This window comes from Phodopus roborovskii, unplaced genomic scaffold (assembly GCF_943737965.1).
Source record: "Phodopus roborovskii unplaced genomic scaffold, PHOROB, whole genome shotgun sequence".
In the NCBI taxonomy this organism is placed as follows: domain Eukaryota; kingdom Metazoa; phylum Chordata; class Mammalia; order Rodentia; family Cricetidae; genus Phodopus; species Phodopus roborovskii.
The window spans coordinates 53,504,335-53,521,240 of record NW_026126517.1 but is presented as its reverse complement, the minus strand read 5'-3'; the positions used below and the strand labels follow the sequence as shown (position 1 = coordinate 53,521,240).

At 43.8% G+C, this 16,906-nt stretch overlaps 1 protein-coding gene across 2 annotated transcripts in view; it reads right to left on the bottom strand.

Moving 5' to 3' along the window:
- Positions 1-9,534: 9,534 nt before the first annotated feature.
- Positions 9,535-16,906, bottom strand: part of Cilk1 (ciliogenesis associated kinase 1) — a 56,155-nt gene continuing 48,783 nt past the window's right edge. Inside the window, exons 10-14 of one of the 2 annotated variants that reach the window (XM_051197999.1) lie at positions 16,527-16,717; positions 16,276-16,424; positions 13,755-13,883; positions 10,710-10,832; positions 9,535-9,879 (exon numbers count right to left, since the gene is read on the bottom strand). In XM_051197999.1, coding sequence (XP_051053956.1) covers positions 9,725-9,879; positions 10,710-10,832; positions 13,755-13,883; positions 16,276-16,424; positions 16,527-16,717 — 747 coding nt within the window. In that variant the 3' untranslated portion in view covers positions 9,535-9,724. Of the gene's footprint in view, positions 9,880-10,709; positions 10,833-13,732; positions 13,884-16,275; positions 16,425-16,526; positions 16,718-16,906 lie in introns of those variants that run through there. The other variant, XM_051197998.1, reaches the window with a different exon arrangement.

Sequence of the window (16,906 nt, the reverse complement as noted above, 5' to 3'; positions counted from 1 at the left end):
ATATTTAAGTTTTGTTACAAAACCATATTATGGTTAGATTGTGAAAAGTCAACGTATGTGTAAAGTCACAAGTGTTCATGGGTTTATAAATACAACAGGAGCCAAGGGCTTCTCGGATGTGAGGGCGATCTGGCTGCGACATCTGTCACCCCATTGATCGCCAGGGTTGATTCGGCTGATCTGGCTGGCTAGGCGGGTGTCCCCTTCCTCCCTCACCGCTCCATGTGCGTCCCTCCCGAAGCTGCGCGCTCGGTCGAAGAGGACGACCTTCCCCGAATAGAGGAGGACCGGTCTTCGGTCAAGGGTATACGAGTAGCTGCGCTCCCCTGCTAGAACCTCCAAACAAGCTCTCAAGGTCCATTTGTAGGAGAACGTAGGGTAGTCAAGCTTCCAAGACTCCAGACACATCCAAATGAGGCGCTGCATGTGGCAGTCTGCCTTTCTTTTTTGTCCTACAAAAGAAATTTTTATTAATATTCCCAAATAGGACATTTGTAAATTATTTCTAAAATGTTTATTTTCTTTAATTTTTAAGAATTCAATTATAGGTATGCGTGCTTTGTGTGTGATACGAATACAAAAACAGTTTCTCCATTGAAATTGGCTATTCTGGGAGTCTCAAAAATCTGCCTGCCTCTGCTGGGATTTAAAGACATGAGCCACCATAGCCAGTTTAAATTTATTTTTTAAACAATTTATTACACTTGAAAAGGTCATTCCTGCCCCGCGGCCCCCTCCCGCCCGCCCCCCTCCCTCCCAGTACAGGCAAGCTGTAACTCAACTGCTGGAGGAGAATGGAGGAGGTAGTAAAGAAAGCCACCCCATTTAATATAGCACAGATAAACAGCCTCATGGTGGAAGAGGGGAGCTTTAGAGAAAGGGTAAGAAAACCAGAAAAGCTGGGGAAGCCCAGAGTATTATGGGAAGCAAGCTTAGATAAGAAAAGAGAGGAGGAGGTGGAGAGGAGGAGGAGGAGCAGAGAGAGAGAGAGAGAGAGAGAGAGAGAGAGAGAGAGAGAGAGAGAGAGAGGCCCTGGTGACTGACCTGGCCCAAGTAGAATGTTAGGTCTTTTCCACCCAGACCAGGAATTCTATTCTCTTGACCAGAAGGACTTCTCTCTTAATATACATTTATTGTTACACACTAATATCCATCCCCCTCAACAGGTAACCCTAACTAACAATCACTTAGGAACCAGATCAGGGATCTGTGCCCCCAGTAATGTTTCTGACATCTCCGGCCTCTGGAAAGGACTTGGCTGTCACTGTCATTTCTGGCTTTTATTTTTTTTGTGTGTGTTTATGAGCATCTTGCCGCCTATGTGTACCTGATGCTGGTGGAGTTTAGAGGAGGATGTTGGTTCTCCTGGAACTGGAGTTCCTGATGATTGTGAGCCACCATGTTTACGGGTACTGAAGACTGAACCTGGGTCCTCTGCAAAAGCAACAGGTGCTCATAACCACTCGGCTTTCTATCTCACCAGTCCTGTTTCGGGCTCTTAGCCAAGAAATAAACTGGTTATTTTTTATCTACCCTAAGCTGCCTAGCTAATTTCTACCTCTTGTTCTCATCAGCCCTTCTAAAGAGGTAACCCTAACTGCCACTGGGAATTGGGGTGCTGATTGACCTTGCTTCTTCCCAGTGATTACAAGCACTGGGTGAAGGAACTCTAGCCGGCCCAAGTATGGCAAACATGGATCTAGCAGACTTTGCTCTCCCCCCCATTCCCTCTGCCTTGCGAAACTGTGAGATTGTTGGCCACTTCCTCATTTAAGGCTGATATCAAGGTCCAGCTATTGAAGTGTTGAAGTCCAGCAGTCAAAAGTCCCCTTTTGACTCACCTAATTGATATGTTCAATTAAAATTAAACATTTCATCCTAACCCCTTTTATCTTCATAAACTGACATTTGACTATGGACGTGTTGGTGTTCTCTCCATCCAAAGGCAGTCCTTTGTCCCCTCAGGACAAAGACCCCTTTTCTGTCTCCTTTGTTCCTTTCCCCTTCCACCTCATCCTGTCTTTGTCATTCTTATTCCCTACTCTCTGGCCCTCTGGAGCAAATAAATCTTTGTGTTGAGAACTTGGCCTTGGGGTGTCTTATGCTGGCTTCCAGGTCTCTTGATTGCATGTGGCAGTTGGGGTACCCCTCCAGTGGGTATATCTAAAAGACCTAAAATGTGCATCAGTGGTTTTGTTTGTATTATTGTAACATGAAAAATAAAAGACCCAGAGACAGATACTGGGGTTCAAACTTCAAGCTAAAGATCAGAAAAACAAAGCAGCTGGCCACTAGCTCTTACTCTACCTTAGCTCAGATCAAAGGGGCAATCCTCAAACTGCTCCCTACTTCTCTGCTCCTCAGATTGACTCAGACTGCTATGCTCTTCTCCTCAAGGTTGGAGAATCCTGAGACTAAAGGCCAGCTCTAAGACCTTGCTCCTCTCTTATATACCTCTGCTTGGTATCAAAGCCATGAGCTCTGTTTCTCTTCACTCTTGTGTAAGACATGGTGGCCTTGAACTAACAGAGATCCGTCTACCTCTTAATCCTGAGTCCTGGAATCAAAGGTGTGTATCATCACTGTCGGATCTCTATAGCTTAAGGCTGGCTTTGCCTTCTAAATCCTCAGGCAAACTTTAATAAATCATAAATAATATATCACCACATATAACTGTCAAGTATAGGGAAGAATGGGCGTCTGGAAACAGATTTGAAAGAGAGAGAGAGAGACTAGAGAGTCTTTCTCTGTCCAGCCAGCCAGCTCCCAAATCACAACATTATGAAATCGTGGCTGATAGCTTAGGCTTGTTTCTAACTAGTTCTTATAACTTAAAGTAACCCATTTCTATTAATTTACTTTTTGCCTCATGGCTTTATTATCTCATCTCCTATTGCCCATCCTGTTTGCTCTGTGCTTGGCTGGTGACTTCTTCCAAAGTTCCTTCTGCCTTAAAGATCCTGCCTAACTGTTGGCCATTTAACTTTTGTTATTAAACCAGTAACAGTGACACATCTTCACAAGGTAAAGGCATATTCCACAACAGAGAAGCAAAAGCTAGAGTGTGTGGTTGGCATCAGAAGCCAAAACTGGGGCTATTTTCAAAGTGCCCAAGTCAAAATCCACTGGAACTTGGGATGTTTTCAGGCCCTGGCTTAACTACTGGAGTGACTAGAACCACAGTGTGAGGTCCCTTCCAGATAGCTTCTGGAAAGGCAGAGAGAGAAGGAAATGACCCATCATCTGATATTTAGGTTAAAACAATAGTGAACCTGTCTCTCTTGGCTGCAGCATTGAACTGAGCTGAGGTCATAATGTTCTATTTTAGGTAGCATTTTTTCTTAGCAAGAATGAAAATCCTTGGTAAGAAATAATTGTGCAAATAACACCTCACATGGACTTAAGCCTGGGGCCTGGGGAGTGCCATCCCTTGGACTGTAAAGAAACAGCAATCATTTTTCTTTGCTTATACCTTTATTGTGTAGTAATTTCCTCTGAGATAGAACCTTCCATCTTCCAGCTGCTTATGACACAGGATATTAAAGGAGGAAGGAGAAACATTCTATTCTGCAAAGAAGCTCATTAAGTTCAGGAAGTAAACAACTAAAAGTTTTCAGGAAGTCCCTAAAACCAACACTAAGTTCCTCCCTCACCAAGCATATATAAGCAGTAAGATCTGCCAAGAAACACTTTCAGACAAGGTGAGCTGCCCAAAAGGCAGCCTCTAGCTGGGCGTGGTGGCACACACTTTTAATCCCGGCACTCTGGAGGCAGAGGCAATCGGATCTCTGAATTTGAGGCCACCCTTGTCTACAGAGTAAGTTCCAGGACAGGTAGTGTTAGAAGTCAGGCATCTGTACTGGCCTGTCCTTGGGGTTCTGACAGGATATGCCCTCAGCTGCAGCCACTAAAAGCACCACCTGTGCACATTCACTGTGTTCCCTTTTAAAGGAGTCCTGTGTACCTTCCATCCTCCTGTTTCTCTCTGTCTCAGTCTCTCTCTTGGCCTTCTTTCCTTTCTCCCACTGCTCCTGTCCCTGGAGGCTGGTCTCCCCTCTCCCCTTTTTATGATCCTTTTCCCTAATAAGAAAACACTCCACTTGAACTCTGTCGAATGGCATCTTTCTCTTTTTTAGTGGCTTTTTCAAAATCACAACATCGGTTCCTTGACCTGGAATCAGTTAGAGTGACAAATCCTAACCACAGCCCACAGCCAGGGCTGTTACACAAAGAAACCCTGTCTCAAACAAACAAACAAACAAACAAACAAACACACACACACACACAGAGACATACACAGACACACACACACTCACACACACAGACATACACAGAGAGAGGCATACACACACACACACACACACACACACACACACAGAGGGAGAGGAAGGAGGGAGGGTGGATGGGAGGAAGGGATGTAAGGAGGAAGGGAGGGAAGCTGATTAGCCAGTGTACCACAAAAAAGAAATGACCCAGAGACAGATATTAGGGTTCCAGTTGAAGATCAGGAAAGCAAAGCAGCAGGCCACTATTTTCTTACCTCTACCTCAGGTGGAATGGACTGATCCTGTCTTCACTAGCTCTCACCAAGCCTCAGACTGTAACTTCTCCTCAGTGTGTCTGGAGAAAGAATGCCTTATACTGAGACCTTGCTTCTGTCTTATCTACTTCCCTAATGTTGGGATTAAAGGTGTGAACTATAACTCTCTTTTAGATTTATTCAATCTCGTGTATCCCTGGGTGGCCTTGAACCCAGAGAGATCCATCTACCTCTTGAGTCTAAATCCTAGGATTAAAGGTGTGTACCACCACCTCCTAGCTTCTGCTGCTGGGATTAAAGGTGTGTTCCTGGCTTCTATAGTTTATGGCTGACTTTGCTTTCTCAGTCCTCAGGAAAGCTTTAATGAATCATTAATATATCACTGCAAACCAGAGAGTCAAGGACAGTGGTCCTTACTGTGTAATCCCAGCAGTCAGGGAGGTGGAGGCAGGAAGATCAGGTCAGGCCAGTTTCTGCCCTGTGGTGAGATGCTATCTCAAATGGTGCATGCCTTTAATCCCAGTACTCAGAAGGCAGAGGCAAGTGGATCTCTGTGAGTTTGAGGCCAGCGTAGTCTATAGCTTGAGCTCCAGGACAGCCAGGCTACACAGTGAAACCCTGTCTGGAAAAACAAAACAAACAAACAACAACAGTAACAACAGTTTCCTGTCAGTTCTAAAGTTAACAAACAGCTAGTGAAAAGTAAAAAAAAAAAAAAAAAAAAAAAAAAAAGGATCCAAAATACACAAATCGCAAATCAAGTTTTCTTAAATTGTAACTTTATTTGGAGCACAAGTTTCCATTTATAATGTTAACACCATCAAACATCTTAAGAGAGACCATTCAGAAAGTAGTATTTTGTTTCAGAGGGAGGGGTCTTTCTTTACTTCCCATCCTTTGACTTCTAATTAAAGGAAGATAGATTTCTAATCAAATCAGTGGAACTAGACCACATCCTGTACTGAGAATATGATAGAGGCTTCATCCAGGCAGAGATCAAGTCACATTGTCAGTGTTTAAAGAAAAACCAATACTAATTAAGATGACATATGCCCCTATTTTGTTTTGATAATTTATATGAGCAGGTCATCCCAATAAATTATACAAACATACAGTACATTTGGTTGGAAATTGTAAAAACAATTCTAAAAAATACCTACCCACATATATTAAACAAACACATTGCTACAGTATGCTTAAAACAATGAGTATGTCAAATGTTTTCTTATAAACATATTGCTTCTTGTCATACAGTGAGTTGAAAGAGTCTGTCTCACACACACACACACACACACACACACACACACACACACACACACACTCACACACCCCAATGGCACAAAGCAATGGCTTGATGTTATAGGAATGTGATGTCATAGAATTATATGGTGCCTGAAAGGGAAAGACTCTTCGATACACTTCGCCTTCATGATTCAGGTCTTGATATTTCCAGAACATGCTGGTGTCACTTTTTTAGATGTATGTGGTCCTTAGGCAAGCACTATGTCTGAAACATTGTTTTAGAATCTGTTTTCTACACTCAGTAATTGATGGGACTTGTAAAGAAAATACTATTAACAGCAGCTTTTGTGCAAATACAGTTTCCTTTGTCTCTGTGAGGCAAACTGGGGCACCTTAGCATAACCCTACCACCAAAACAGGCCCCAAATGAGCCACTCTGTACCATTTCCTGACTTGCCAGAAAGCTGTTTTTGGTTTAGTTATGTTTGGTCATTTTTTTTTTTTTTTTTTTTTTTTTTTGGTTTTAGTTTGTTTTCTTTAAATAATAAATCCCTTTTATTTAAAAATTATTTAATTTAAGCTAATATAATTTTAAATTTATCTCTATGGGTGTTTTGCCTGTGTTCATATCTGTGTACCATGTGCATGCCTGATACCTTCAGGCCAGAAGAGGGTAGACTCCTTGGAACTAGAGTTGTGAGCCACCTTGTTTGTGCTGGGAATCAAACCTGGATCCTCTGGAAGAGCTGTCAGTGAGTGCTCTTAACCTCTGAACCATTCTCCAACCCCCCAAGTGCTCTGTGATTGTAAATGAGATATAGTCATGGCTATGTGCAGTCTAACTCATCACTCCTGTGAGTGTTTCGTTTTCCCATTTCATAATTCTACAGTAGCTAAAAACATATGCAACAGGCAAATTTGACTATTACTGTTTTAATAGGTCTATATTACATAACTTGTCTACAATTTCTCTTCTACCCATTTTGATGGAGGAAAAGTACTTCTGAGGTTTTTGCTAGCTCTTTAGAACTTAGTTTTCAGTTATCTACTTTTCTCAGCTACTGGCTGCTTCTTTCATGTAAACAAGTATGTTTAACTATTCAGGGAAAGCTGTCTGCTAATAAAGAAAGGAAAGCAAAGGCAGGGTCCACAAAGCATCAGGAAAACAACTGTATAACATCCTACAACCAGGTCACTAGGACTTTTGTCAATTAAAAATGAATGTAATGACCTTAGTTAACCCTAGCTAGATTACAGAGAATGTGGTGTTAATGGTTTGTTTGTATATCTAAGTGGCATCTACAATTTAAAGCCAACTTTCCAGCTAGATGAGCAGGATTAGCAATTAATTTACTTTTTATACATAGTACAGAAAAGAGAACATAAATGTTAACCTCACAGTAAAGGACTCATCTCTGGACACACATTTGTCTGTATAGAATATAATACAGTAACGAATGGTTCCAAGTTGTGCTTGCATCTACATTTTCTGAAGGTTTGCTGCTAGTAAACTTCCCTGTCAAACCCATTTCTATCATGTGCTTTGTTCATGCCCCTCAGAATCAAAGTGCCTGGTCAAGTGTACTTTTGAGTCAGATTCTCCAAAGTATAAATAACTTTCTGATTTTAGGGCAGACAGAGCCCACTGGAAGCCATTGTTAAGACATCAAAGCAATCATTAACCAATATATTAGTTTGGACCACATGGGAATGTCTACATTCACCTTACCCTGCCATTTCGACCTACAAAAATGATCATTTCATATGGTTTGCTCTGCTGTCATTTGGGCCCTGAGAGAACGTGGATTAATGTACGGTTGAGGTTTTATTGCACTCACTAGTGGTGACTCTTCCTTTTGTAAGGTAAGGGTGGAGGCAGATGTGCAATACAGCTTCTTCATTTGCAGAATTGCTGTGAACATTCCTCAATGAAACAGCCTGTCCAACAGAGGTCTCTCCCTTGAAAGAGACCGCACAAGGTGTGGCAAAGTCAGGACATAACATTGTGGCAGTTGTGACCTCTCAGGTAAGTTAAAAAATAAGGTAAGTCTTTTCCACTCCTAAAAATTGTCCTGAGAAGTTGGCTCGGATAGTTGATGAGCTGCCACTAGGCAGGTGTGGAGAGCTAAGCTGAATGCAACATTCGTTCTCAATTAAAAAATTAAAGTGGCATGTTGACATACACCTTTAATCCTAGCACTCAAAAGCCATAGGCAGGCGGATCTCTGTGAGTTTTCAGCCAGCCTGGTCTACAGAGCAAGTTCCAGGATAGCCAGGGCTACATAGAAAGACACTTGACTCTTTTGGTCATTCATTCATTCATCTTGACAGGGATATAAGTTTAATTGATTGTATTAACATATGTTAGGAAATTTTTACAATAAAACAATGAAAAATTATAATTATTATAATTAAAAAGGTACCTTTGACATAAAAAAAAGCTTCCCCATTAAGGGATTTTAACAATTGGATTTTATAAAGATTTTGTGTTTTGTCAGTGGGTTGGTATTTACATGCATGCAGGTGCCTACAGAGGCCAGAAGAGGGCATCGGATCCCTTAGAACTGGAGGGGCTGAGTCATCGCTCAGTCCAGTTTTTAAAAATGCAAAAAAGAACGGACCACAGGTGTGGGAGGGAGCCTCCTCTCTGGTTCTAGGGAGGTAGGTGTAGAGACCTGCAATGAGCTACAACCTCCGCACCCTGCTTCCGTGGCTCTGCTGAGTTATAACTAAGTACTGTTTTTATCACTGGTCTTCGTGGGTGAGTTGGGGATAGTGAAGGCCTAAGGAAGGCTGGCTGGCAGTGCTGTGGGTAGGTTGGTCCTGGCTGATAGGCCCCACAGAACAAGAAAAGTTCACCTACACAATGCCTGGGGACTACAGCTTCTGCCACCTCCCTCAAAGTCTGCTCAGCTGAGAGCAGGGGGTCCCTGCTCAACCACTGCCTTCATCCTCACCCCCAGGTGTGCACACCTTGAAGCTGGAGGGTAGTGGGGATTTTAACCAATAGAAAGAGCAACCTTGTCAGCCAAAAAAAAAAAAAAAAAAAAAAAAAAAAGAATTATGATAGTTTGGCATGATTATGTTTGGTTTTATCTGAATATTTGCAACTATATTATGAATGTTATAAAACTTCAAAAAAATTCTTTATTCTGGGGGCAAAAATAAACTGAAATGAGTCCAAATAAAGCAAATTTAGACCAGAACAGCAGTATAAAAGATGGTAGATTAGAGCTGTTAGGCATGTAAAAAAGCCCTTGGTTGAAACAAAGCATGGTACACTCAGGAAGCTAGAAGCAGGAAGATCAGAAGTTCAGTGCTATCCTCAGCTACTTGGTGAGTGGTAGGCAAGCCTGGGCTACATAAGACCCTGCCACAAAACAACAACAAAGCAACTTCTGCCCCCAAAACAACCAATATGAGCTATTGAGAATAGCAGTGGAGGGCCACTTTCCTAAGATCAGTCCAAGAAAGCCTGAAGTACCAAAAGTGCCACATTTAAATGTAGCCACTCCACAATATCTGAATAGATTGAGTAAACAATCCCTTACTGTGCAGCATTAAACTGCATCCTGTCACAATACTGCATCAATGTTATTATATATTTCAAAATTTGTATAAAATATCATGTGGAACAACAAACAGAAATTACTTAATCTTTAAAAATTTCAGTACAAAGTTGACTGTATAAAATGCTAAAACATAATCCATATATACAAAATGCTGTTCTTTAAGAAAATAATGAGACCCAGTTTTAGAATAAAATAATTTTATACAAAAGAGGGTATTGCATTCAAATCAATATTTAAAAAAAACATTTAAAAGAAATATTGAAATGTGTTAGTTCAAAACAGCTGTAAGCTTGGGTGCTTTTACACCACCACGTGGCTCTGCAGGTACAACGGAGTCAGCTGGGGGAGAATGGCCTCGAGGCTGAGACAGTCACCGATGGGATGGGTACTTGGAAGACCAGTCTATCCTGCCGTGCACAGGCTGGGCAGCCGGCGGTCGTGGAATCAACCCAGGAGTGCTCCTAGGCTGGGTGTGAAAAAAAGGCCTCCCCGGGTGAGGTCTCATGGCCTTCAGGGAAGAATAGCCTGCAATGGAAGAGAAATGCTGAACTGATCCATGACGGTCCCAAGCCAATAGCAGGCAAGTGCAGGACAGGGACAAATGTCCAGGACATCAGGAGGAACACTTGCCTCCTCTGTCACCCTCCTGCAGGCAAGGAGAAATCCACGGGCAGATTTGTCTAGTCCAAATCCTAGTGCCACTCTTGGCTACTCTTTTTTCTCTCATTCACAGTGTGTTAGTAAATCCTGTTGGCCCTTCATCCTATGTAGACCAGAACCTGGTGAATTGCTATCCACTGTTAACAACCCTGGCCCAAGCTACAGCTCCCGCTTCTAACATTGCTCCCATTTAGTCTAATGACAAGGGCGGTCAGCTGGAGCACAGTTGTGCAAACGGCAGTCCACACAGAACCCTAGCAGATCCCAAGACCAGCCAATGACAATAAACTGTAATGCCTGCTACAGCACTCCCTCTCTGCCCTCTCCTCACCTCTGACTTCCTCTAGTTAACCACTCCCCACCAGTCTCTTTCTTGCCCCCATGCACCGGTGTATTTTGGCCTCTTCGCTACTCCCTGGATTTGCTGGCCTGATCTGCTCCAAAGCCCATGTACTCAAGAATTCCATGCCATTCACAGTGCTTGGGTGCTTGCCCACTAATCTCTTCCCCATCTTCATCCCCACTTGCCTGCTTTGTTTTTTTCCTTAGCATAGGACTCATCAATCATCTGTAGAGTGCAAGTTCACCTTGGGCAAGGATTGTTGTCTGACTCATTCTGTCTACACTGTTCCTGCACAAGGCAGCTGTTTGGTAACTAGTGGATTATTTTACAAGTGATTTGAAATGCAACTCACCAGGGGAGGGGTCGGCGAGAGGAGTCAGCTGTACCCTCTGCATAGCAGAACCGATTTCTTTTTTCAGGAAGGAAGGGATGTAACCTCCAGTCGGTCCACTCGAACTTGTGGAGCCTGAGCCAACTGAGGTGTGCAAAGGAAAACTCATTACTACAAAGACACACATCATGACACCAAGAGTATGCAACAACAGTTTGGTTTTACTTGGGGTGGAGGAGAATGAGGAGAGTTCTAAGAATGCAATCCACCAATCCACAGTCAGAAAGGCTGGCACTCGAACAGGAAGTGCCTTCCCACGAGTGTAGTGAGATAGTCCTTCTGTGGCACTGACCACGCCCATTGGGGGGTGGAGCCATGGGCGGAAGTGACCTGTGGAAGGAGGTGGGAGGGGGCCAGGAAGGCGCTCTCTTTCTGGCGTGACTCGGACAGGAGAGGATTGGGTTGAATTTCCTGGTGTTCATCTGTCTAGGTTGTAAGTTATTTCTCCCTGAATAAACATCTATTCGGCCTATTTGTTTATCCTGATCCTTATTTACCGCAATACACGGGCAGCATCTACACAGGTGGCTGTTGAACTAAACCAGGGATGTATTTGATAGTTTCTAGTTTCTGTGTATTTTTTTTTTTTCTCTAATAGTTGGTTTAGCCTGTTCTGAAACTTTCTTTTTCTACTCCATCTTGTGGAATATCCTTTTATGTCAGTGTATACAAATTCTGAAGCACAGCTGAATATAATTCACTTAACTGATTCTCTTACTGATCGTACACATAGGTAATATCACTTACATGCTATAAATATAAACTAAATATCCTATTGGTAATTAGAAAAAGTGACCATTAATAAAAATATTTTTAAGCTCTGTGGTGCAGCACGCCTTTAACCCAAACTCTTGGGAGGCAGAGGCAGGTAGATCTCTGAGTTTGAGGCCAGCCTGGTCTACAGAGTGAGTTCTGACACAGCCAGGACTGTTACACAGAGAAACCCTGTCTTGAGGAACAAAAACAAAAAAAACCAAGCAAGCAAACAATATACATATGTTTAAATTTAGTATCATTGTGTTTGGATGATGTGTGTGTGGGAGTGTGAATGCCATGGTAAGCACGTGGAGGAGAGGACAGCTGTGGGGTCAGTTCTTCCCTCCATTTTTACGTGAGTTCCAGGACTTGAACTCAAGTCTCCAGGCTTGCACAGTGAAAACTGTTAGTTGCTGAGCCATCTCACCAGCCCCCAATAAAAATGTCCTAAGAATTCATTGTCTCTCCCTCATTCCTTTTCCCTTTCTTTCTTTTCTGAGGCAGAGTCTCATTACAAAGCCCAGGCTGGCCCCAGATGGGCAGTCTTCACACCTTAGTACTGGCCTACCTACCCCCCCCCAGTGCTGGGATGACAGGTGTGTGTCATTGGCTGGTTTATAGCATTTCCATTGGAAAGTGTGGTAAGGGCAGACTGCATACTGCCCTCCTTTGTATTCTAGGAGGTTAATGGTATAACTTGAAATGACAAGTAATCAGTTAACATAGACAGATGAATGAACATTTCTAAGACTGACGTTATGACTTAAAGGCACTCAGGGATAATGGAGAATGATGTTACTGACCACTAAACAGATAAAAGTTCCTCCTGTGAGAAAGTGTTAATGGTACGGTTGCTTTGTCTTGACAGTGAAAAAGGTGTTCAAAAACTGCTTAAGGCAGAGTGGGAAAACGTCCTGGAATACATGTATAAGATTGGTCACATGGAGTCACTGTGCAGTACTGGTTAATAAGGAGAAGGGAAGAAAAACGAAAGGAGAATTTGAACAAGTTTTCACTTTCTCAAGAAAGAAGTAATAAACACGAGGAACAAACCTCATCCTTAAAGACACAGGGCATCATTTTACACCAGGCTTGGGTCCCAAGTGTCATCAAGGATAAGGCACAACTCCTACACCCAGCTGGGGAGCAATTGGACAATATCTATAAAAGCATACCTTTAACCTAAAATGCTGATTCCAGCAGAGGACCTGGAGCTGGTGCATAGCAACACCTTAGCCCCTTCTGATGGACAAGCTACAAATAGCCGTGTGCTTGTTGAGAAGACCAGGCATAACTAGTGATCCAGTATAATAAGGACTTATGGACTATACAGTCATAGATAGTGTATTCTATAATCTAGGGTGGTTACATATACTTGCTACACACATTATTCCTTCAAAGGCATTGTCCATATAAACTTCAAAATATGGAAAACTCACCAAATTTCACACATAATTTTTAAATGCACAGGAAGGTTAACACCCAGTCAGGCCTGGGGCAGGGCAGTTTGGGGTGATATGGTGTGTGGGGGGGTGAGGGGGGTGGGACCATAGGGTGGTGTGTGTGGGAACTCAGCTAGACTCTGGGACCTAAAGTGTGATCTTAGGTGGCATGATGGGTACCTGGACACTGTACTCCTAAGTGAACCCTAATGGAGGAAGGCAGGGGAGCCGTGAGGGTTAGGTGTGGCCTTGGTTGCTGGGTAGGAGGGACTAGTTCCCTGCAAGGGCTGTGAGACAGCATGAGAAAACTGTCTACTGGGAACCCAACTAATCAGTTTGGAGGACTTTATTTTTTGAAACACATGCACAGGGGGACTGGGGGCTGAAAATCTGCCCATCTTCCAATCAGAAGGGATTCTGATGCCCTGGGCAGATCACCAGTGGGGGGGGGAAGTCCAGCTGGAGCAGAGAAGACCAAATCAACATTGACTTTAGGAGCCAGGTGCCCAAAGCACACCAGGGCATCAGGGGTCAGACTGGGTAAGTCTGTAAACTTATTTTTGTTTTTCCCCTGGTCCGAGGACTGGTTCACTCCCCGTCTCCCCTGAGAACAGAAGGCTATGGGAGCTGGGAGAACCCCAGGTCCTGCTATTAAGAAAGGGAGCAAGCAAAAGGCAAGGAAGCCTAAGAGATGCCTGCGCCTCAGACCAGAAAGGCCTCATTCCACATCTCTGTATGCGCTATTCCCCGCAACCCCACAAAATCCAGCATTGGAAGTTCGCCTCTGGAGGTAGTAACCATTACTTGCCTGAAGTTATTTTGCTCACTACTGATACTGTTCCTGAAGATTTTCCAGACAAACCCGAACTGGACCACGGATTTGATGGAGGAAAGTCCTTGCCTGGATTTGGGAGCACACCATTTCTTATATTTATTCCTAGTAGAGAAGAAAATGAGCTTAAAACACAAGGTAAACCAGACAGGCAGACAGACAGACAGACAGAAGCAGTGGTACATCTCAGAAGGGACACAGTGACTAGGCCCAGTCACCCTAGTGCGTTTTTTATTATTTACGTGTAACCTGTGACATTGTGTTAGATGCCTTAATCTGACACAATAAAGATCATTTGAAATGTAAAATAAATCTTATATCAAGTTTCAAAAATAAAATATAGAACACACAAAATTTCTATGGTACAACCCTCACCCCCGCCCCCAGGAACTGATGATGTCATCCGGCAGCTGCAGAGGGGAGAGGACATCTTTGAGCGCAGCACACTGTCTCACTGTGGGCTATTGGAGAGGTTGTCTTATGCCTCAGCCTCTTGACTTTCTGGTGCTCTCCCTCACAGGACTCCTTCAGGACACCTACACATTTGCATTTGCCCTCTTCCCAGATGACTTCTTCCCTGTCACTCACTCGGGTTCTCTCCACCCCTACCCCTCACTCTGTAGCCCTTGGTTTGCCTGAGGATCCACCTCCTCACATAGCCTGGACTGTCCTCGACCTTGGCTGCTGCTGACTTCACTGTGCCAACAACAAGCCTTGCTAATGCTGCTGCTTCTTCACACGAAAGGCCACCCAGGTCAGAACACAGACACCGAAGCCGACCTCAAGACATGCCTCTACCATGCTCCATGCTCCTGCCCATGCCAGGCTCTGCAGCTACTCTTTAGAACCGAAGCTCACACTCTTTATCATCTTCCTTCCACCCCAGCTCTGTAGTTCTCTCAAGCCTGGGTCTCCACACTTGTCACAGGGGAACTATCAGTCCAGACTTCTAGGACCACAATGTCAAAACCCTGATAGCCTGACTGAATTCATCATACTCCTAAGCACAGGTGAAGGCTTGAATGTATCTGGAGGCTTTCCTACCTAATCACTGTAATCCCAGACTGGCTTCCCTTCCTCTTTCCCAGATGACAACCGTAGCTTGCTGGTCCCTAAGTAGACTCATGTCCTCCAATTAAGTACTTTCAAGATTTCCCTTATTTCAAAAAATGAAATTCAGCATGGTGTGGTGGCACATGCCTTTAATCCCAACACTCAGGAAGCAGAGGCAGGAGGATCCCTGTAAATTCAAGGCCATAGTGAGTTCCAGGAAGGGTAAAGCTATATAGTGAGGCCCTGTCTCCAAGACAACGACAACAACAAAAACCCCACACCAACCCCAAAAACCAACAACATCAAAAATGAAATCCAGCCTTTTTTTTTTTTTTTTTTTTTTTTTTTTTTTTGTTCTCTCTCTTTTTTAACAAGGTTTTCAAAGATTTCTCAAGCTATATACTTCATCCCTTCCTTTCTCTGCTCTGCACACACTGGTCAATGCACAGTTCCTCTCAGGCTAAGCCTTTCCTGCCTGGCCTGTATGCTTGCTCTTCCCATGGCCTGGTGTACTCTTCTCTTGGTTTCTGTACATTTACTTGGCTCTTTCTCATTTTTTGGTGCTGAGCCAAATTGCTCAGAGAAATCTTTCCTGACCACTGCATCACCATCTTTGATGACTACATGCCAAAGTCTTACCCTGAGTACCTGAGTTCCACTCATCTTTATCTGCAGGGTAGTTCTCTGATGCCACTGTGAGGCTGTAATGAACCTGGTGCTGTACAGTTCTGGAAGGTGGGGGTGGAGGAATTGCTTCATCATAATGTACTTAATGCTTAGCACTGAGCGGGTGCTTGACATATACAGGCTGGCTGAGTTCATCTGTGAGTGGATGGATGATTGGATGATAGTGTGAGGTTGGGATGTGAAGTCTGGAGAGGAGCTTGGGCACTTACCAATCTACAGTGTTCATATTTAGTATCTATAGTCCTTCCCAGAAGGTATAAGTGAACTCCTACCCTGGTTTCCTGAGGGTATAGAGAGAAGGACAGACTCTAGGTATGCTGTCTAGCTCTTGCCAAGCCACATGTCTTCAGAAGCTCAGCTCACATTCCCTACACTAAATCTCTCATCTCAGGATGCCTCTGTAAGGTAAAATATTCTACGATGACCTCACCGGTTCAGAGGCCTGTGTGTGCCGAGCACTCTAACCACAGAGGCAACACAGCATGCAGTACAAGGCATGTTTGGGGCGTGTAAGAAATCCAGATTTCACTCCATGAGCAATGGCTAGATAGCTTTGCAAGGGTTTCAGCTACAGGAGTGACATGATGGGATCCATACTGTGGGTCAAGTAGGGCACAGGAACTAACATGGACATACTCGTCTTCTGAAAGAGGACCTACAAACACTCTCGATCCCAGGATCTACAAACATGTGCAATCCCAGGGACAAAGATTAGTTATGGGTGGTCAGAGGCCAGGTGCCAGTGCCCTGTCTTTACCAGGCAAGTATCGAGAGTGCTTCAAATAGTGCTGTTTGGCTGCAGATCGCTGGGTTGGCGTGTCTCTCTTCTGCGAGGAAGCCTGGGTCGAGACGCTAGTTCCCGTACCCACCGGCTCAGATGGCTTCAGGTCCAAAACACTTTCAAACCTGAATCAAAAGAACGTGGCTGAAGTGAGGAGGGAGGAGTGGTGACCCACGGTGACCCACAGATCGAGTCAGCCTGCTCGCAGGGACAAGCGGCACACTTGCCTGCAGAGGGTGTCATCGCTCTGTCTCTTCTTGTTTTTCACATCTATCCTGGTGAAAGAGGGATTGAAATCTAAGTCATCCAGTTCGGCCCAATCATCGGAACCCTTTGTTGACCTGGAAATAAGACCCCATCTTCTCCTGCTCTTTGGCTTGATTTCACCATTTTTGTGTTCCAGGCCAGCTAGGACTTTCTGTATAAAAAAACACAGAAGAAAAAGAAAAATCACTATTAAAATGATTCATCTATCAATAGTCTGTGCATGTGTTTGAGAGTGTGAGTGAGAGTGTGTGTGTGTGTGTGTGTGTGTCCGTGTGCATACTGGGGATGGAATCCATAGCCTTGTACATAATAGGTAGGTTCTGAACTTGAAGGTGTTACC